This window comes from Hyperolius riggenbachi, chromosome 4 (genome assembly GCF_040937935.1).
Source record: "Hyperolius riggenbachi isolate aHypRig1 chromosome 4, aHypRig1.pri, whole genome shotgun sequence".
NCBI lineage: Eukaryota > Metazoa > Chordata > Amphibia > Anura > Hyperoliidae > Hyperolius > Hyperolius riggenbachi.
Window position 1 is genome coordinate 51,751,283 of NC_090649.1, and position 23,051 is coordinate 51,774,333.

Here is a 23,051-nt window from a genome sequence, read left to right on the forward strand (position 1 = left end):
AGACCAGCAGGGCTGCCAGGCAACTGGTATTGATTAAAAGGAAATAAATATGGCAGCCTCCGTATACCTCTTACTTCAGTTCCCCTTTAATTAACCAGCAGCTTCTGGGCCTAATTAGCACAGTTGAGCAATTTCCAGCTAATCGATCAGCAACTACTGGGTTTTATTGGCTTGTTTTCAAGTCAGTGGAGATATGTTTGGAAAGTCATCATTCCTGCTCATCTCTACATATAAACGTGACTGACCTGTAACCATTCCTTCTCGACCAAAGCCTCGAACCCTCGGATGGTTCTGCACTTGGGATCCAGGATGATCTGGGCCAGTGAGGTCACCTGTAACGTAGAATCCATGCCCTCCGAGCCATGGACCAGCACGGACGCCCCTTCCCTGTTGGGGTGACAAATATCCTGTTATTTACACACAGTACCGGAGCATTACTGATTGCTTTTCCACTGGTCGCCATTTGAACCCAAAATTCAGATTGGATGGGATTTCCAACACTTCACCCACCGATTGTTAACATAATCCTGGTGCCTCGGTCCCACTACTGAGATTCAACGCAATTTTTTTTTATTTTTTTTTTTTAACCGCAAAACATATTACATGCTGTATTTTTCGTGTGTTTGCATTAAAGGGAGTGTGAAGCTGAATAAAGTCAGATACTTACCTATGGAGAGGGAGGGTCTGGATCCTATAGAACCTTCTCCTCTCTTGTACCCCTCGTTTCAGCGCCGTCATCCCCGTTGTGTATGCTCCACCAATTGGTTCACTGCACATCTGTGAGCACATGGGAGGCTCTGGAAGCGCTTGTGCCTGCACTCGTGCATGCGCAGTACTGCGCTGCCCATCTTCAGAGGGAATAGGGGACACAAGTGCTTCTGAAGGCTCCCAAGGCAGGAAATTAAACAGGGGTGACATAGCTGGAACGAGGGCTACAGGAGAGGACAGGGAAGGCTCTAGGTAAGCATCTGACTTTTTTTCTTGGGCTTTACACGCACTTTAAAGGGAACCTAAACTGAAAGAGATATGGATTTTTCCTTGTAAACTATACCAGTTGCCTGGTAGCCCTGCTGATCTCTTTAGCTGCAGTAGTGGCTGAATCACACACCTGAAACAAGCATGCAGCTAATCCAGTCTGACTTCAGTCAGAGCACCTGATCTGTATGCTTGTTCAGGGGCTGTGGCTGAAAGTATTGGGAGACACAGGATCAGCAGGAGAGCCGGGCAACTGGTATTATTTATAAGGAAAAAAAACCATAATCCTCAGTTTAGGTTCCCTTTAAAGAGAATCTGTACTCTAAAATTCTTACAATAAAAAGCATACTATTCTATTCATTATGTTCTCCTGGGTCCCTCTGTGCTGTTTCTGCCACTCCCCGCTGCAATCCTGGCTTGTAATTGCCAGTTTTAGGCAGTGTTTACAAACAAAAGACATGACCAGAAAACCAGCATGTGATAGGCTGAGAGAAGCTCAGTCTGTAATTCATACAGAGCCTGGAGGGGGCTTGGAGAGGGTGTGTATAACTTCTATCCTATCACAAGCAGAGCAGCACATTCCTGCCTGAGCCCGACAAAGCTGACAAAGGAAAGAAGATTAGATTATATAACAGAGATAATACAGCCACTGTGCAACTAGGAAAGGCTGCAGTAAGCCAGACCACATTACAACATGTATAGGAACTTGTAGGCTAGAAGAAATAAGGCTGAAAATTTTGTTACAGAGTCTCTTTAAGTCAATGGTAGAGAAAGAATATTGCATAGCAAATGCGGCACTATATGATTTTATTAACTTTTTCCTGGGTGACATTGTAAGCATTTGGCAAGGCCTTCTCTCCTTGTGTATGAAATTTGATTGTGCACTCTCCCCAGAATGTATTTTTAGTACTTATATAGCGCTGACATATTACGCAGCGCTGTACAGTATATTGTCTTGTCACTTAACGGACAGTTACGTGAGCCCCTCTGAGTGTCCCCCAGATGGCCTCACAATCTAATCCCTACCATAATCATATAGTCTATGTATGTATTGTGCTGTGTGTGTATCCTAGTCTAAAGCCAATTAAATTATCTGTATGTTTTTGGGTTGTGGGAGGAAACCGGGGTGCCTGGAGGAAACTCACACAGACACGGGGAGAACATACAAACTTCTTTCAGATGTTGACCTGGCTGGGATATGAACCGGGGACCCAGCGCTGCAAGGCGAGAGTGCTAACCACTACGCTACCGTGCTGCCCAATATAATGTGGACTTGTATTATTGGCTCTACCACTCCAGTGTATGATCCGGCATTGTATTACTACCAGTATTGTGTTGTGTTTCTTATTGCTTATTACTTGTATTGTGTTGTCAGTTACCCCATCATTGTCTGTAATTGTATGCATTGTACAGTGCTGTGTAATATGGTGGTGCTACCCAAATCCAATCATTAATAATAAAGAAACCCCTCCCCCTATCATCTGAGAACCACCATTGCAGTAGGAATATCAATAATCGCAAGTCGCAAATCATGTCTTAAGGCAAAAGAAATCGAATTTAAGTTATTGCAAATCGTAATCAGATCACAGCGCGGTTGCGATCATGATTACAATTTGCACTGGAAAAGGGCTCTTTTTCACTGACGGCGATTTTAACATCGCAAATCACTAGCGATTTTTGATTTTTAAAAAGGGACTCCGAGCAGTAAATAAAATCAAAATCTGAACTCGCCTGGTGCTTTCTCCAGCCCACCGTAGGTCGGGACGTCCCTCGGCGTCCTTCTGGCTCTTTTCCCAGGCCCTGCTCAGAAATGGCTCCCGGCGACTCTGGGACCGAGTGTCGGGCTCCTTCTTCCGGAAAGATGACGTCAGTCGTCTCCACGCCCAGTCACCGTGATGACGCGAGGCGGCCGGCATGACAGTACGGCGCATGCGCGATTAAACCACGCATGCGCTGTATTGTCACAGCGGCCGCCGTGATGATGTGAGGCAACCGGAGTGGTGGCGACTGACGTCATCTTTATGGATGAAGGAGCCCGACACTCGGGCCCAGAGTCGCCGGGAGCCATTTCTGAGCAGGGCCTAGAAGAAGAGCCAGAAGGACGCCGAGGGACGTCCCGACCTACGGTGGGCTGGAGAAAGCCCCAGGTGAGTTCAGATTTTGATTTTATTTACTGCTCAGAGTCCCTTTAAAATCGGTAGGGTTGCTAATTTAACATAGGAATCGTGGTACGCATTGTTCACTACCACAATTTGATTTGCAAATCGCAATCGCTTTCTAGAGTGATTTTGCATAGCAAACAATGCAAATGAAAAGTCGCAACCCCATAACAAAATTGATGAAAAAAAAAAAAGTTTGTGATTTGCTTTTGCGATTGCAAGCCAGAATCGGAAAAGAGCCCTTATTGTAAATAACAGGCAGCAAGAAGCAGCTGTTACCCATGATTAGCTAGGACTCCCTCGCGTTGTCGGCGCACTCACCGGTCTATGCACTGCGCCGCCAGACAGGCCGTGGTGAGGATCTCCTTGATGTGATTCAGCCAATTGGAGGCCTCCAGCTTGCTCAGCCAGCGGTCCATGTTGTGTGATTGGTCATTGCAGGCCTCCACCAGTTTGATGAAACTTTCCTGCAGAATGTTAAACCTGCAACATAAAGAACTCAATTGTGAAATGAGATAAAGGAAATCTGGTTTCAGGCCGGTTTTTACAAATAGTTAATCCTTACAACATTCACAAGGCCCAGATTGTAATAGCCAGGCCTCGAGGTCTGCACAACTCCAATATGGCAGGTTTATAGGGGTGTTCCCAGTATGGAGCCTGGGCCAAGGAAGGACAAGCGATGAACCAGCAAAAGGGTTAGGGCCCGTTTCCACTTGTACGGTGAGAATCGCCGCGGAGAAAATTTGCATGTGGATGCGAATTTCACATGCGGTTGTATGCGATTTTTCATGCAAATTCGCATACGATTTCGCATGGATGACTATGTATGCGAATTTAACCATGGCAGTGCCTGTGTGCTTTTCCATTGTTTCTATGCGAAATCGTATGCGAATTCGCATGAAAATTCGCATACCAAAACCGCATGCGAATTTCGTATTAAATACATTGTATGCAAACTGCATAGTGGTATGCGAATTCTGATGCAAATTTTTTCTGCACAGAAAACCGCTCAGAAATCCTGACAAGTGGAAACAGTCCCTTGGGGATATCCAAGGCTCGCCGACATGTGCAAAGCAAAGACCAGACTACCCAGAAGTGCTGCTGTAACACAAATGACTGAAAATCAAGCTTAGGGTAACCTGAAAATCCCTGAGAGGATAAGCGGGTGTGAGACCACCGCCTGTAAATGGAGAGTTCCAGAGCACTTTGGTACTAACACACCATAGGAAACTGGCCCCAAAACACATTACAGGACAACTCCAGTGAGAGGAATATTTATTTCCTTTTAAACAATACCAGTTGCCTTCCTGCAAAGCACATTAGCGGTATCTGGATCACACACCTGAAACAAGCTTGCAGCTAACCCAGTCAGACTTCAGTGCGAAACATCTGATCTGCATGCTTGTTCAGGGTCTATGGTAAAAGTATTTGTGACAGAGGCTCAGCAGGACTGCCAAGGGAAGTGCATTGCTTAAAGTGGATCCGAGATGAAAAACTAACTATAACAAGTAACTTGTCTATATATATCTTATCTAAAGTTTAGATGGTTTACACAGCAAATCTAGCTGCAAACAGCTTTAACCACCCTGGCGTTCTATTAAGATCGCCAGGGCGGCTGCGGGAGGGGTTTTTTTTAATTAAAAAAAAACTATTCCATGCAGCCAACTGAAAGTTGGCTGCATGAAAGCCCACTAGAGGGCGCTCCGGACGAGTCATTCTGATCGCCGGAGGCGATCAGAATTAACAAGGAAGACCGCAATGAGCGGCCTTCCTTGTTTTGCTTACCTCGTCGCCATGGCGTCCTGACGTCAGCCGCCTCCGATCCAGCCCTTAGCGCTGGCCGGAACTACACTGGGCTCGGGCAGCTGGGGGGACCCTCTTTCACGGCCGCGCTGCAGCGGCGATCAGGTACCACACGCGGCTGGCAAAGTGCCGGCTGCGTGTGCTGCTTTTTATTTCACGGAAATCGGCCCAGCAGGGCCTGAGCGGCAGCCTCCGGCGGTGATGGACGAGCTGAGCTCGTCCATACCGCCCGGCTGGTTAATAGATTGATTATTTCATCCTGTGATACAATGACAGCAGCCATGTTGTTTGCAAACAGTACACAGAAGCAAGCTTATCTGCATCTTGAGCAAAAAACCTAATCCCCCCTCCTCCTCCTCCCTCTGAAATCTCTGGCTAGTAATACCTCCCCCTCCTCCTGCCCAGACTGAGCTCCCATGAGCCCTTGCTACTGTCTGAAAATGCCATGGCTCTCTGAAAACCTGTGGGCGTGGCTTGTTTAGTTTATAGGGAATTAGAGTATGAAAACAAAAGTATTTGGTTTGAGGAATGCCCTATAAACAATAGGAAAGGAACAATTATGCAATGAGTAAAAGTTCATCTCGCATCCACTTTAAATGTAAATAAATATGGCAGCCTCTATATCCCTCTCACTTCAGGTGTGCGTTAATATGAATCGACCGTAGCTCTTTCTTCCATTACCTCTCTATGGTTTTGTGGATCCTCCTCCACTGTGGGTAGTAGGCCTCCTGCTCGAAGCCGCCTCCCCTGGCCCTGGCCTGCTGTGCCACGTTCAGGGAGCGGGTGTCGATGATGTAGCCGCGTTTCCCGGGTCTCAGCGTAGCATTGATCAGCTTCTCATCTTCCTTGCAGCGTCTGTTGTTGGTTCCGGTGAGAGGCTGGCTGCTGCGCATTATCACCTGCACAAGAGGATTCCATGTCAGCACAACAGTTCTTTTACACAGCAGGTTCTCTCTGTTTTGGATGTAACAAAGACCCGCCTGGGAGCTCTAGTGACATCTCCCAGCATGCATTGTGGGCACTTTTAAAGCAGCCCTGAACTCAGAAATTCCTCTAAAAGATGAACAATAAATTTACCCAAGAAAAACATTTGTTACAGCTGATAAAAAAATCCTGCAATAAATCTGCAGTGTGTCTACTTCCTGCTTTCATGGAAGCAGATATAGGGTTAACATTCTGTGTTCACAACAAATTAGCTGCCCGGTCGAGGCAGCCAGCTGAGCGATCAAATTACAATTTGTGATTATACACAAATGAGGGGGAATTAGACAGACTAAACTCTCTACATACATACATACATACATACATACAGGGTGCGTTTCTCTGTTTTCCTTCTGTTCTGTGCAAGATTTTAGGACCACTTTAACTGCAGCAATAGTAAAACAAAATTTAGGACTGCATACACATGGAAAGGGGAAGGGGTACCCCCGACCCCCAGGTAAATAAAATCTGAAGTGAGAGGGATATGGAGGCTGCAATGTTTACTTCTTTTTAACTACTTTCGGACCGCCGTTGTTAAAATCTACGCCCTGTTTTGATGCTGATCTGGCTACCAAGGCGTAGATTTCAACTCACCGCCATTTTCGTCACTCCAGCCGATCTCGCCGCAGCTCACTTGCTCTGCCTGTCTCTATGATGATTCCATTGGCTCTGGGCCACGTCTTTCAATGTAAGCAACTCCCATTGGCTTACATTGAAGGAGCCAATGAAGGCGGCTCCTGACCCGCTCACAGGAGCTCTTCCATCAGAGACAGTAGAGTGGGTGGCCCAGGTTCCTGACATGCGGCAGTGACGACAGTTGCGGCTGGTATGTGCGGCGATTCGTTGGGATTCTGCCGTTTCTGTACAAGCGGTCTTTGGTCCTTAAGGGGGCAGAGACCGCTGGTACTTAAGTGGTTAAACAGTGCACACTGCTTGGTTGTCCTGCAGATTCTCTGCCACTAATACATTAAGCCAGGGGTCTCAAACTCGCGGTCCGCGGGCCATTTGCGGCCCTCGATACAATATTTTTAGCCCCCACCGGCAAAAGCTTCCTTATAGTTCGCTTCAGTGCTCCCAAGTAAGCCGCTGCATCCCCGCCGCTAAACGAGGGCTGCAGAGCCCCCAAATTGCCCAGGGGGAAATCCGCCAGCATTTCCTGGAAGGGGCAGAGCTTTCAGCTTCAGCTCTGCCCCTCCTGACGTCAATTGCGGCGCATCGCCGCCTCTGCCCGCCCCTCTCACTCTTCCTTCACAGAGAGGGGCGGGGAGAGGCGGCGATGCGCCGCGATTGACGTCAGGAGGGGCAGAGCTGAAGCTGAAAGCTCTGCCCCTTCCAGGAAATGCCGGTGGATTGGCCCCCGGGCGATTTGGGTGCTCTGCAGCCTTCGTTTTGCGGTGGTGACACGGCAGATTACTTGTAATGGAAGCACTGATGCGAACTATAAGGTAAAATAGGCTAAAATAGGTTGCTTCAGGTTTTTTTTTTGGGGGGGGGGGGTGGTTGGGAGAAGCTGCTGGTTTACTTTTTTTGTGAAATCCCTTATGCGGCCCAGCCTCATCCTGACTGTTTCCTGCGGCCCGTAGGTAAACTGAGTTTGAGACCCCTGCATTAAGCCATAAACCCTGAAGAAGCATATGCAGATCAGGTGCACTGACTGAAGTCTGAATGCATTTGCTGCATGCTTGTTTCAAGTGTGTGATTTAGACACTGATGCATGTAAGATCAGCAGCGCTGCCAGGCAACTGGTATTGTTTAAAAGGCAATAAATATGGCATCCTCCATTTTCCTCGTTACAATTGTCCTTTAAGTCTTGACAAAGCCCCCAAACAGCGCATAAAAGGCTGCTGACATCTGACATACTGGCCAGCCTGTCTCAACCATCTAAATCACAGGAGTGGCTGGACTAACCCTCTTATCCCTACTGAATCTGCCCTAATAAACTTTGCACTCCAAGCGCCAATCTCAGATTGTCAATGTCATACGTAATATAACAAGATCACTTACCATCCCATTCTTCCTATGGTAATAGCTGAGCACGGGGAACCGGCCGTTCTGTCGGAATGCAGCCACTTTCCGCAGGGACTCGTCGTCGATACTTTTGGGCACAATGACGATGGGAGGATAGGATGGACACACAGAGAAGTCTTTATTCACATAGCTCAGCACCCAGTCATCTGTCTGGAGAGAGAACAGTTAATGCAGAGGACAGTATGTACGACACAGGAGGAAGACAAGACACAGAACATGCTTTTCTCCTGGCGGACTCAAAGCACCAGAGCTGCAGTCACTATGGCACCCTCTATAGGCAGTAGCAGTGTTAGGGAGTCTAGCCCAAGGTCTCCTTACTATAATAGGTAATCAGGTAAAATTAGCTCCGTTGCTGCGTTGGCTGGCCTGAAATCAAATGCCACGCTCCCTACACGCCACTGATCGACTTAAATCTTCCGTCAAGGGCAATCGAACGAATCGATAATTCCATTTAAAAAAAACAAAAAAAAACAATAGTTCGGGAATAGTTTGCGTCATCGATTCCTAGCAGATTTCGACAATCAATTAATGGCTGGATAACTGTGGCGCAAAACAGACCGGGACAGATTTTGTTCTTAAAGCGGTATAAAACTCTGACATAATATTCAATAAAACCATGTTTTCCTACTTTTTATATGCCATACGGTTATATTTGCATTTGTGCATAAGTATTATTCATTTAGAAATTATACGTTCCCAAAAGTACAGTTTTTTTGCTTTGTGAGCTGACTTTGCATTTTATTCATAACTGGTTTTATTCATGTAGTGAAAGCAGAAATGCTTTGAGTGTCTGTCTGTGTCCAGCAGCTTCTGCACAGTCAGAGGATGTGTCACATTCCTCACTTGATACAATTAAGTAAACAAGATAACAATCTACACTTTGGATGCCTCCACATTTCTCTGCACTGAACTTTCCAACCCTGTGTGTAACCGTTTGAATGCTGGTCTAGTAAAAAAAAAAAAAAAATGGTGGTTGTATAGAATATGCTGTAAATAATTTTTTAGAGCAGAGAAGACATGCTGGGTTTTATTCCGCTTTAAAGAGACTCTGAAGCCTAATAAAATTCTTGTTTTTACCTTCTACTTTTGTTCAGCAATATTAGCAGTCCTGAAATGCCGCATTCCAGCAGCAAAATGAGGGCTTTATACCACCCAAATCCCAGGGCAAAAATCCATGACTTTTAAAGTCGTGGATTTTGCTGCCCGGGGAGGCTGAGCTTAGAGCTGCAGCTCTGCCTCTACTGTAGTCAATCTCAGTACGGATCGCCGCCTCTCCCCGCCCCTCTCTGTGAAAGAAGACAGAGGGGCGGGGAGAGGCGGCGATAAGCGGAGATTGACTTCAGTAGAGGCAGAGCTACAGCACAAAGCTCTGCCTCTTACAGGAAGCGCTCCTGGATTTCTGCCCCAGGGATTTCAGGGATATAAAGCCCTCCTTTTGCCGCGGGACTGTGACATTTCAGGACTGCTAATATTGCTCAACAAAAGTAGAAGTTAAAAATAAGAATTTTATTGGGCTTCAGGTGGCCTTGTATTACTTCTGAGTAGCTGTTGCCAACGCTCGCATATAAAAACAGCACGGGAAAATTTGTGCAAAGGGTGAAGTTGAAAGACGCCCACCCTGATCTAGCTATACTCCTTGCCCTCCTTCTAAACTATTCCGCTACTGGTATCCTAACTATTAATTTCACGGTATAATCGAGGCTCTGCTATTGCCATAACCCAAACTACACTACCATTTGCCCCAAATAACTCAGTAAACTCTGCTACAACCATCAATGTTCTCCGCAGAAATTTTTTCCAGCCGGGTGGCATGAAGAAATAGCCGGGTGGCATGAAAAGTAGCTGGGTGGGGCGAGATGAGAGAATGCAGAGCTGGCACTCCTCTGCATAAGTCTGCTTACAGCATAGGAGGAGGTGAGCTGATGACAGCCGGGCGCTCACCAAAACTAGCCGGGTGGAGCACCTGGCTAAAAGAGCCTGGGGAGAACATTGGCCATAATTCACATTACAGCCTATGGCAGAGCCCACATCTCAGTTAGCTATCAAGATGGCAAACTGCCCTGCGGTAACTGGAGGAACTCTTCACATTTGCATCAGTACAATTCTGGCCAAAGCTCATCAGGTAAAACAGCCGATAGGCCCCCAACAAGCAGATAGTGCTGTGCAGTGACTAGAGGGTTACTAGGCAAATAGTAGAGTAAGGGCCTGTTCAGACTATGCGCGTTCCTAGACGTTTTCAGGGAATGTGTCCGGATACCAAAAACGCATAGAAATGGCTCCTAATGCTTTTGAATGGGCTAGTTCACATGTATGCGTATAAGACGCATACGTTTCTTATCCGCATTGCTGCACGCAGTTCTGTGCGTCACGCATAGAAACGGACGCAATGAAAGTCTATGGACGCATATCAAAAACGCGTACTATTGCGTTTTTAGCGTCCGTTTTCCTCTGCGGTTCCCATAATTCTTTTTTTTCCCCTGGGTCACGTGTGTGTGCAAAACGCAATAGAATACGCATTAGAACGCAAGAAAAACGCATGCGTTTTTCAACTTGCGTTTCTTTGATTTTAAACGCATTCTTCATACGCAGATAGTCTGAACAGGCCCTAAGTGAAGGAGCTTGCCAACTTTTCATCTACTGACTTCAGTCTCAAGTCTACGGCTCACCTGAGAGAGGTGGACTCACTGACCGTTCCTGGCAAAGTCCACTGACGGCTCCAGCCCATTTGGGTGATCAAAATCAAATTTTCTATGGAATGTTAGATATTTTTTGCTTAACTCAGGTGATAAAATTAATTAAGGCTCACTAGTTCAGCAATGATAGGAACCAAATGTAAACATCACAAACAAAACAGAGGCTTTTGAGCAGAGTGGATTGTCCAAATGATGGTGCTATTATTGAAGAAAAGTTACCTACAGATGTACTTGGCAGATTGCAAATATTAGATACAGTAATTACAATGGATCTTTCAAGGATTGTGATGTATTTAGGTTTACTTAATGCCTACACAGACTCAGGCTGATATGGATTTTTTTGTTTTTGTTTTTTTACAGACCCTATCCTGTTTAGTGTATGCTGCAGGAGCCCGGAAACAGTTCACTGTATGTTACTGAGCAGGGGGGAGGGGGGGCACTAAGAGGGGCACAGAGATTCCCAGAGGGGCCCAGTGCCTAAGTGTAGCACCGCCACTGCCAAAGACTCTCGTACTGATGAAAACATATCATCCAACAACTGAGTGTAAAGAAGAGGGAGACCTGGGCAGTACCTCTGAGCTGAGGAGCTCAAACTCCTGTTCAGGCAGGAAGGAGTGCCAGCCGTCCTCTGTCACCTCGAACATCGGCCGATAGAAGAAGGGGTACATCAGTGAGATGGAGTCCAGAGTGGATAAGGCCTGCGGACAAGCACAACACACATCAACATCACCTTCGTAACTAATGAGTAAACCTAATCAAAGGAGGAGGCAGGAATATGTGCGGAAGCTTCTCCAGGGCATAAAATAACACCCTTCAGTAGAATGTACTCATATATATGATGTAAAATACACATATGCTAATCTTGGCAAAGCATTAAAAAAAAAAAAAACAGTTGCACTACATATAGACACTCAAGATTTCATGCTGAAACCAGATGGGAATCGGCCTTCAGTATATGGGCAGCTTCAACGAACAGACAAAATTGTCTCCAATCAGATTCGATTAGAGATATAATTTGTCTCTTTGTCGAATCTGCCCACAATCTCCTGATGTATGGGCACCTTAAATGATCATTAACCTGTAAACAGCCCCAGGCATGTTTACTTGCTTGAGACAGGACTTTTTGGTCCCTCACATTCCTAGGAGTTCTGGTTCATCATGAGCTTGTTAAGTAATGTGTAATTCTTGGTGTTTCAAGTGTACCAAAGACGAAGCACCCTCATGTATTTTACCATTTATATAAGTGGGGACATTAGAGAAAACACCTACCCTGCTCTCTGTTTCATCCTTCACTGCTCAGCCTGCTTGTTAACATCCCTCATAAAATCCCCGACTGAGCAATCAGTCTGGCTTTGCTCAGGAATGATGATAGCCGAGTCTGTCTTCTCTGATGTCTTTTCAAGCCCAAGCCTGCCCCCTTCGGGCTCTGCTTTCCTGTTCTGTATACTTGCAGCATCACAGAGAGCTGTTATGAGATGGGAGGAGCTGCTGGTGTGACTGCTAATGTCAGGGTATAGATATATATTTTTAATCTATATTTGTTGACCTCATTAAGAGGTGTTTAGAAATGGTGATTTCATTTTGCACACAGCCCACTAAATATGCTTTTCTGATGAACTGTGTTTAGCATGGAATTTTAGTAAAAAAAAAACAAAAAAAAAAAACGGCATACCAGAGCGGCGAAAATACCAGGTATAGTATTTATTTTGTAAAATCTATCGGGGGATACGTTTATCATCTCTGGTTTCCTTTCAAGTCCTATTAAAGGGAACCAGAGAGGAATGATTTTTTAACATAGAAAAAGAGTTTATACATACCTGGGGCTTCTTCCAGCCCCATAAGCCTGGATCGCTCCCACGCCGCCATCCTCCGCTTCCTGGATTCGCCGGTACCGGGCCGGTCACTTCCGACGGACGGGGCCAATTGTCCGCATCACAGGGGCTCCCTCCATACCCTTACGCATGCGGCTGTGCAGTAGGCAGCCGCACGCGTACCTGTATGGAGGGAGCCCCTGTGATGCGGAGAATTGGACGCGTCCGCCGGCCGACTAGCGGTAGTGACGGGACACGGTATCTGCGGTTCCAGGCAGCCGAGGACGGCGGCGTGGGAGCGATCCGTGCGTATGGGCCTGGAGGAAGCCCCAGGTATGTATATTTGATCCTCTTTGGTTCCCTTTAATACTAATGAATGCATATTAATTATACACATTATTGCAATCATATACAAGCCTTACGATATATTTCTCCCATTTACCTCGATTGAGCTTGCGATGTTCAGACATTCATCCATACCAGTGATCTCCAACTGGATTATACGTAAATCCTTACATTTTATGGTGATGGTGCCGGAAGGCCCGACAAACCTGCAAAATACAGCCATTATAAACATCATCATCATCCATTTATATAGCCCTGCCCCATTCTACACAGAACTTTACAAAGTACACTGAACAGCCGCTGTCACTCAGAGGAGCTGATGATCTAATGCTGCATTTTAATAGATTTCAAGATGAAATTTATTAAAAAAAAAAAAAAAAAAAAAAGCTGTAATTTGCATATCAGTGATGTTTACTATGAGCCCGACAAGACAGAAGCAGTCACTTCCTAGAAATGAACTCTTTCAGGAAAGCAAAAAATATTATATTTTGTATTGTACATGCATACATACCCATGTGTATCTCATGTCACATATCGCCTTGGGTACACTCTATGCCCAGTACAAATCACGCAATTGGCCGTCAGATCGATGGGTCGATTCGATAACATCCAACCAGTTGGATCAACTCCCAATTGATAACGCACCCACAAGCCTGCAACTGGTAATATTTCCAAGGGGCACAGCAGCGCAGACCAGGTAACCGAGGGACCTGTTAAACCCAGTACAAACCATACAATTTCACGTCAGATTGATGGATCAATTTGATATCTTCCAATTGATTTTCCGCAGTAGTTAGAGGATACCCGAGGTGACTTGTGACATGATGAGATAGACATGTGACATGTATGTACAGTGCCTAACACACAAATAACTATGATGTTCCTTTTTTTCTTTCTCTGCCTGAAATAGTTAAGAATCAGTTATGCAAGTGACAGTTGCTGTCCGGGTCGGGACCGGGTCGGACTATAGCGTAACCCTCCCTGATAAGGAATTGCAGCCATAAAACACTTTTCCGGCAGTAAATAGCTTCAATGAATGTGTCACTGAGAAGAGGCCACGAAACAGTAAAAACTTAAAAAGCAGATTTAAATATAAAAAATAAAAATGTGGGATGACTAAAAAAGTCATTTTTAGAAGGAGGACAACATATACAATTGTTTATCTCAGTTTATTTTCCCCTCAGACATCCTTTAACCATTTTAGCCACCCAGACGTGATCATCACATCCAGGCGGCTGCTCTGTTGTGGTGCCACGCTTTAGCGCGCGATCACGGGCGCGCCGCCGTGCCGTTCCCCGGTAGCCCTGGGATCAGTGAATGTGAACATGGTTCCTGTTTACCGATCTAATTCCCCAGCGGAAAAAACGACGGACTCTTATCAGAGGCCGCAGTCTTTCTGCAAAAAAATGTTTCCCAGTCTCCTTGTGCTTCCAGGAAGCGAGAAGCACATAGAAAAAAAAACTCAAGGTGGCCATCTTGTAGCCAAATAGTAAAACTACATCCACATACATTTTTCAAGGCAATTTACACACAGTATAACATTAAAAATTAACAGTTTATTATAACTTTATTTATATATTCCAAACAACAAAAAATTACCAAAATAAAATTAATGGAAAAAAAAATTACAATGAAAAGAAAACAAAAAACAAATAGTTACCTAAGGGTCGGAACTTTTTAAATATGCATGTGAAGGGGGTATACCACGAACATTTTTTAAATTATAAGCTTGTAAATAGTGATGGACGCAAAACTGAAAAAAATGCACCTTTATTTCCAAATAAAATATTGGCTCCATACATTGTGATAGGGACAACATTTTCATGATGTAATAACCGAGACAAAAGGGCAAATAAAACACACAGGTTTTAATTATGGTAGCATGTATTATTTTAAAGCTATACTGGCCAAAAACTGAGAAATAATGAATTTTTTTCTTAATATTCCTGTTAAAATGCATTTATAAAAAAATTATTCTTAGCAAAATGTACCTCCCAAAGAAAGCCTAATTAGTGGCGGAAAAAACAAGATATAGATCAATAAATTGTGATAAGTAGTGATAAAGTTATTAGCGAATGAATGGGAGGTGAAAATTGCTCTGATGCATAAGGTGAAAAATCCCCGCGGGCTGAAATGGTTAATGGAAAAATCTATTGCATTATAGATCAGGAGTTGATTTCACTGGATGGAATTTACCGAATTGACCCATCGATCTGACAGGAAATTGAGTGGTGTGTACTGGGCTTTATGCTACAGGGGCTAGAAAAATCCCCAGATAATTAAAATAGAATGTATATATTTATAGAAATTTATTAGATATGATAGCTAGATAGCTGTCTTTGCCCAGCAGATGTGGTGATCACCTCTTCTCTATGGAGTCGATGTTGGAGTGCAGCAGCCACAGCTCCTCACTGTTGTCCTGCCTGGAGCTCAGGATCAGGTGGTGGCCCGTCAGGCACAGAGTCCCGCCCACTGGCGGGTGGAAGGGTCGGTGTAGGAGCACTTTGTCCACCCTGGGGGTCTTGATGAGCTCCGCGAACTCCATTGTGGAAAGAGCAGCGGCAGGCTACCCGCAGTCACCGGTCACTGCTGGCCTCCCATACCCGGTACTGATCAGTGTGAATCCGGCCCAGAGTACCTGCCCTGTCACCGCTACTGCGCATGCGTCAGCCAGCCTGCTCCCGTGACCGGCCATCCGCTACTGCGCATGCGTCTCACCTCGGCAGCGTGACGGCCAGAAGCCATTACGCATGCGCCCACTGCCCTCTGAAATCTACTGCGCATGTGTGCCAGTCCCCCTAATCATCTGCTGGAACACAACTGCGCATGTGCAAATCTCCGTTCGTTCTGGTGATACTTGTCTTCGTGAGGGAGGCCTCCTACAACGTACATTTTACTTCTATCAGGTTTTTGCGAGGTTACCTCAGTAACCTGTACACGTTGTCAGCAGGTGGCGCTCATCACTTTTGCCTGTTCTTCGTAATGCGAAGCAGCTGCCGCCAGGTGGCGCTGCATGGCAAAGTGCTGTGACAGATGACGTCATGGTCCGCAGCTCCCAGGCGTGTAGCATATGGGGGGGAATGGGGCTGCAGAGAGACAGTACAGGAGTCGGTTACAGGAGGCTGCATGGGAATAGGTCATAGGATAGGAAAGCTTATTTAACCACAGCAATGTTCATGCACACACAAACTATACATACTGTGTATATCTTAAAGAAAAACTCCGACCAAAAATTGAACTTTATCCCAATCAGTAGCTGATACCCTCTTTTACATGAGAAATCTATTCCTTTTCACAAACAGACCATCAGGGGGCGCTGTATGACTGATATTGTGGTGAAACCCCTCCCACAAGAAAAGTATGTACTTTTTTTGGCAGTTTCCTGTCTGTGAACCTTGTATTGTGGAAAATAGCGGTTACAGCTTTTTCCAACTGCCAAAAACCATGCAGCAGCTACATCACCTGCCAACACTAAAATGTTCACTGGAGTTCCTCTTTAAGGTGGTCACACACGATACAATAAAATGATCTTCCGAAAAAATCGAAAGCATTTTTTTTTTCATTCGACTGAAAAATCCAATCGGATCTCCTGTTTTTTTTCCAATTTTTATTGATCCAGAATGCTGGAATTTTTTCTTCATTTTTTCTAAAGATTGTATGGTGTGTGTTAGATTGTCAGTTCATTAATACTGCATACCATAGCTACATTGGTCATATTTTTTAACCTCCCTGGCGGTACGCAGCTGCGGTGGCTGCGTCCGCGGGAGGGATTTTTTTATTCAAATGGGTTTTTTTTATGTTAGCTAGCACTAGGCTAGCTAACTGTGGGCCCCAAGTCCCCCGGCACATGTCTGAGCCCCCCGATCGCCACCGACAACACTCACCCACCCGCGATCCCGCGAGAGCAGCAGCTTCCCAATTAGCATCACTCGTCGCTATGGAGACAATCGGACATGACGTCATGACATCATGCGCAGTTCCGATCCTCCCCATAGCGAAGCCGGGTGCTGATTGGGAGGCTGCGCCATCGTAGGATCCCTGGGGGGTATGTATACTGGAGGTGATTGCGGGCAATCGGAGGGGACCGGAGGGACTTGAGCACCATAGTTAGCTAGCGAAGTGCTAGCTTAATTAACACATTTTTATTTTAAAAAATCCTGCCGGGGCGATGCGATCCCCTGCGGCGGGTACCCCGACACTGTGTCGGGCATACCGCCAGGGAGGTTAAAAGTGTTACATTTTGTCAGAAAAATTGATTGCAATTCATAAATTGAACAGATATTTAAAAAATTGTATTGTGTGTGGCCACCTTAATGCTAGGTATGCACCATACAATTTTCTGTTGGATTTTCTGGAATGCTGGGAATACACGGTTCGTTTTTGAGCCAGATAGATGGCTCAATAGATAATTTCCGACATGTCGGATCTCCCGCCCGATCGTTTCGCTGCTCGTTGTAGAAGTGAATGGAAAAGATAAGAAAAACGAGCAGAAAACAAGAGAATAGAGTGGCGAAACCATTGAACGGGAGAGTACGAACCTGGTATGCCCAGCATTATGTTAGGTACAAACCATACCATTTTGTGTTAGATAGATGGTTTGATAGATAATTTCCGACATGTCCGATCTTATTTTCGATCGTTTTTCTGATTGTTTTCTCATAATCGAATCGGAAATCGATCGGACGTAAAATCGACGGAAAAAAACGCATTGTGTGTACCCAGCATTAAGGTGCATACACGCACTATTGTAACAAACGACAGGTCTGTCAGACCCTCCGGCGGCACGGGCGTTCTGCCGACAGTAGTACGTGAGTACAGGCTGTCGGCAGACTGATAAGACGGCCCAACGGATCAGTCAAAAACAGTCTTATCAGTCTGCCGACAGCCTGTACTCACGTACTACTGTCGGCAGAACGACCGCGCCGCTTCGTTTGTTACAATAGTGCGTTTGTATGCACCTTTAAGCAGACCATACACTGGTCGAATTTAGCCATCAATCGATGGCCGATTCGACCGTTTTGATCGAATCGGCTAGAAAGCTATGCAGCAGAAAGCATGATCGATCAGCAGATCGATCGATTTCCGGCCGATTTCAATCGATTTGAAATCTGGGTCGATCGGCTGCTGGCAGCTGATCGATGGCCCATAGGGTTGCATTGGATCAAATGCATGCACTGCATTTCGATCGACTTTCAATCAATTTCATTCTGAAATCGATTGAAATTCGATTCCTACTGTGTGGCACACATCAGGTACATTCCTGTCAGATTGCACCCCCCAGCCTCCACCTCCGAGGTGCCGCTGTGTGGGTTCCAAGCATTGAGAGAGCCTGGGACCCCCGCGGCCCCCCGGTTGTATGGGAGCAATGGGAAGCCTCCTCGTGGCGCCCCTGGATAGTGCTATGTAGCATGAACTAATTCCCGCAGGGCGATTGTTTTGCGGTTTTTGGTTTTTGACCCTGCATATTTAGGCATGCGAAAGCAAATGCATATTTGCATGAGCAATGTCTCGTGATTAGCCAATAGGCCAAATTTGCAAAGCCAGATGTGTCAGGTTCACTTGGTTGATGCACACATTTTCTCTCTGTTGTAATTAACATTCCTGTCAGATTCGACCTGATAGGCATCTGACAGAAATCTATCTGATGGTCGAATCTGCTGCAAACCTATAAGTGTATGGCCACCTTTAGATTTACCTGCCAGATAGATCATTTCCAACATGTTGGAAATTATCTAATTCCTAATACGCACCACACAATTTTCTGTAAGATTCTCTGTAAGATTTACCAGCCAGATAGATAATTTCCAACATCTAACAATCTATATGCCGAGCAATTAAGCATTGTTCTACTCAGCAGGAGATAACCAGAAGACAATGCACCAGAGACAATGACCAGTCTCTACCAGTACTTTACAGAAAATAATCGAATTACAAAAAATCTTACAGAGAATCTAAAGGTGCGTACACACCCACTACGGAAGCCAACGATGGGTCCGTCAGACCCTCCCGCTGAGCTCCGCTGAGCGGATTGTTCAGACACAGCCTTATCAGTCCGTACACACGTGCTACTGTCGGCTGAACGTCCGCCCAGTGGGAGGGTCTGAAAGACCGGTCGTTGCAGGATGTAGTAGGTGTGTATGCACCTCTAGGCATAACCATCTATCTGCCTAGTGTTAGGCTTGGTGGTGTATTCTCCACAGTCAGCATGCAACGCATGAGCTGGCGTGGAGGAGGTACACACACTAGCACCAGGAAACAGGCTATCCCTAGTATAGTGGAGGGGAGGACTGACTCCAATAGGAGATTGTGGCGCACAGAGCCGGTGCAGATCTGACAGCCACAAACAATGCTTTCGTTATAACGTCTCAGCGCAAAGTAGTGCTGAGCGCACAAACCAGAACTGAGGAGATCAGGACAGGTAGACAGAATGAACGCTTGCTAGCTAGCGGCTACTTAGCGACAGCAAGCGTCCAAAACCAGACAGACTGGAATGAGGCAGCCAATGCGATGCGGCGATGGCGTGCCTCACAAAGACAGGACAGGATAGTCAGAAAATAGCAGGATCGAGATAGATGAACGTAACACAGATAAATATACAATAAGTATGTTTTCCTAGCGTATTACAATTACAGCTATCAATGAAACTATTTGTAACGTCTGACTAACATATGTATATATCGGCAATGAACCGATATATGACATAAGCAGGAACGCTGACTAGGACTGGAGTAATACAGGGAACAGGACTCAGAAGGATTCGCTATCTCTTCGCAGAGATGAACGCAATCCACAAACAGTAACAGAACAGGATTCAGAAGGATTCATTATCTCTTCGCAGAGATGAACGCAATCCACAAACAGGAACAGAACAGGATTCAGAAGGATTCATTATCTCTTCGCAGAGATGAACGCAATCCACAAACAGGACCAGGAACAGGATAACTAGCTCAGCACGGGTGTTCACGGTACGCGCAAACTACCAAAACGTGCTGGAAAACTGACTAACTGAACACAGGAAATAAACAGTTCGTGTACGTATATATATCAGCGACACTGATGTATCAACGTAACACGAATGCAAGGAAAATAATAAACGTGCTGGTATGCATATATATTGGCAATGAACCAATATATGATGCAAAACCAGCAAAGTATCTTTAGAACAAGAAACACGATCGGGGGCTAAAGCGACAGCAAGGCAGGCTTAAGCTGAAGCTATGAAAACCCAAGGAAACCCTGCAGGAAGCAGATCTTTATACTGAGGTCATCCAATGGGAGCAGACATGCAGATTCCCACACAGGTGAATGATAATCAGTCACAAGCTGACAGCAGGGAAAGACAGACAAAGCTATGCAGCTTGCATGGAAATAGATCAGAACTGCCTGAGCTGCAGCACTACTACTTCCAGCAATAGCTGCTGCAGCAGCGATCATTACACCTAGCAATTAGGCATTGTTCTACTCAGCAGGAGATAACCAGAAGACAATGCACCAGAGATAATGATCTAACAGAAAATTGTATGGTGTGTAATAGGCATTAGTAGAATCCCTTTGTCGTAAACTCTGACATAGTAAACCTCTGGATATAGTAAACTCAGTCCTCAGGTCCCAGCAAATGCATCCTGAATATACAATGTACTGTATATCCAATTCTGATATGGTAAACCACTTTTCCTGGTTTCTTGGATTTTACTATAAAGGGATTCTAAATGATCATATATATATATATATATACACTAGCTGGACACCCGGCGTTGCCCGGGTATGTATTTGGCTAGTGTTGGCTCTGCCCACTTTTCCTAACCCTAACACACAATTACCTAATGACCAAGTATGTGAGCTTTGCGGTCTTTGGCATCAATATTTTGCAATGAAATAAAATTAATCTGATTGGATGTGGCTCCACCCCTTTTCTGAATTTAAACCCCAATCACCCAATGGCCAACTGTACCAGGTACAGGTGATTAACAGTGAAAGAATGGCAGCACTTAAATATTCCCCTTAAAAATCAATAGGTGGATTTTGATTGGCTTTTATAGGCTCCACCCACTTTTCTGAATATTAATCCCAGTCACCCAGTGACCAACTGTGCTAAGTTTGAGAACCCTGCCATTAACAGTGTAAGAATGGCTGCAGTTTACATTTGCGCAATGAAATTTGTATTTTTCTCCACCCACTTATTTCCTAACATTGTTCAGGTATGTATTTGGCTGGTGTTGGCTCCGCCTACTATTTCTAACCCTAACACACAATTACCTAATGACCAAGTATGTGAGCTTTGCGGTCTTTGGCATCAATATTTTGCAATGAAATAAAATTAATCTGATTGGATGTGGCTCCACCCCTTTTCTGAATTTAAACCCCAATCACCCAATGGCCAACTGTACCAGGTACAGGTGATTAACAGTGAAAGAATGGCAGCACTTAAATATTCCCCTTAAAAATCAATAGGTGGATTTTGATTGGCTTTTATAGGCTCCACCCACTTTTCTGAATATTAATCCCAGTCACCCAGTGACCAACTGTGCTAAGTTTGAGAACCCTGCCATTAACAGTGTAAGAATGGCTGCAGTTTACATTTGCGCAATGAAATTTGTATTTTTCTCCACCCACTTATTTCCTAACATTGTTCAGGTATGTATTTGGCTGGTGTTGGCTCCGCCTACTATTTCTAACCCTAACACACAATTACTCAATAACCAAGTTTGTGAGCTTTGCTGTCTTTCGCATCAATAATTTGCATTGAGATTAAACAAATCTGATTGGCTGTTTGTGGCTCTACCCCTTTGTCTGAATTTGAACCCCAGTCACCCAATGACCAACTGTACCAGGTTTAAGGCTTGTGCCATTAACAGTGCAAGAATGGTAGCAATTACATATTCCCTCTTGAAAATCAATAGGTGAATTTTGATTGGCTTTTGTAGGCTCCACCCACTTCTCTGAATATTAATCCCAGTCACCCAGTGACCAATTGTGCAAAGTTTGAGAACCCTACCATTAAAAGTGTAAGAATAAGAATTGCTGCAGTTTAAATTTTCTCAGTGAAATTTGCATTTGTCTCCACCTACTAATGACCCGACATTGCCCGATTATGCATTTTGCAGGTGCTGGCTGCTCCCACTTTTCCTAACCCTAACACACAATTAATCAATTACTCAATGACCAAGTTTGTGAGCTTTGCGGTCTTTGGCATCAATAACCTGCATTAAAATGAAACAAATCATATTGGCTGTGTGTGGCTCCACCCTGTTTTATAAATGTAAACCCCAGTCACCCAATGATCAACTGAACCAGGTTTGAGGCTTGTGCCATTAACAGTGCAAGAATGGCAGCAATGAAATATTCCCCTGAAAAATTAATAGGTAAATTTTGATTGCCTTTTGTAGGCTCCACCCACTTTTCTGAATATTAACCCCAGTCACCCACTGACCAATTGTGCAAAGTTTGAGAACCCTACCATTAACAGTGTAAGAATGGCTGCTGTTTACATGTTCCAAGTAAAATTTGTATTTGTCTCCGCCCACTTATGACCCAGCATTGCCCGCTTATGTATTTGGCTGGTGTTGGCTGTGCCCACTTTTCTAACCCTAACACACAATCAATTACTCAATTACTAAGTTTGTGAGCTTTGCGGTGTTTGGCATCAATAATTTGCATTGAAATGAAACAAATCTAATTGGCTGTTTGTGGCTCCACCCCCTTTCTGAAATTGAACCCTAGTCACCCAATGATCAACTGTACCAGGTTTGAGGCTTGTGCCATTAATAGTGCAAGAATGGCAGCAATGTAAATATTCCCCTTGAAAATCAATAGGTTAATTTTGATTGGCTTTTATAGACTCCACCCACCTTTCTGAATATTAATCCTAGTCACCCAACGACCAACTGTGCAAAGTTTGAGAACCCTACCATTAACAGTGTAAGAATGCCTGCAGTTTACATTTTCCAGTGAAATTTGTATTTGTCTCCGCCCCCTTTGTGGTTATGGAAATAAAAAGTATCCTATACTTTATTCCAGGTAATGTACTATGTGTGTGCCAAATTTCATTCAAATCCGTTCAGCCGTTTTTGCGTGATCGAGTAACAAACTTCCAAACATCCAAACTTTCCCATTTTTTATACTAGCTGGACGCCCGGCGTTGCCCGGGTATGTATTTGGCTAGTGTTGGCTCTGCCCACTTTTCCTAACCCTAACACACAATTACTTAATGACCAAGTATGTGAGCTTTGCGGTCTTTGGCATCAATAATTTGCAAT

General features: G+C 44.9%; 1 protein-coding gene across 1 annotated transcript in view; it reads right to left on the reverse strand.

Moving 5' to 3' along the window:
* The window catches only part of MTMR9 (myotubularin related protein 9), a 30,061-nt gene extending 14,581 nt beyond the window's left edge, over positions 1-15,480 (reverse strand). The window contains exons 1-7 of the mRNA XM_068233228.1: positions 15,159-15,480; positions 12,893-13,001; positions 11,212-11,337; positions 7,923-8,096; positions 5,619-5,836; positions 3,456-3,617; positions 246-387 (exon numbers count right to left, since the gene is read on the reverse strand). Of these exons, the coding sequence (XP_068089329.1) occupies positions 246-387; positions 3,456-3,617; positions 5,619-5,836; positions 7,923-8,096; positions 11,212-11,337; positions 12,893-13,001; positions 15,159-15,340 (1,113 nt within the window). The 5' untranslated portion in view covers positions 15,341-15,480. The remainder of the gene's footprint in view (positions 1-245; positions 388-3,455; positions 3,618-5,618; positions 5,837-7,922; positions 8,097-11,211; positions 11,338-12,892; positions 13,002-15,158) is intronic.
* Positions 15,481-23,051: the final 7,571 nt, after the last annotated feature.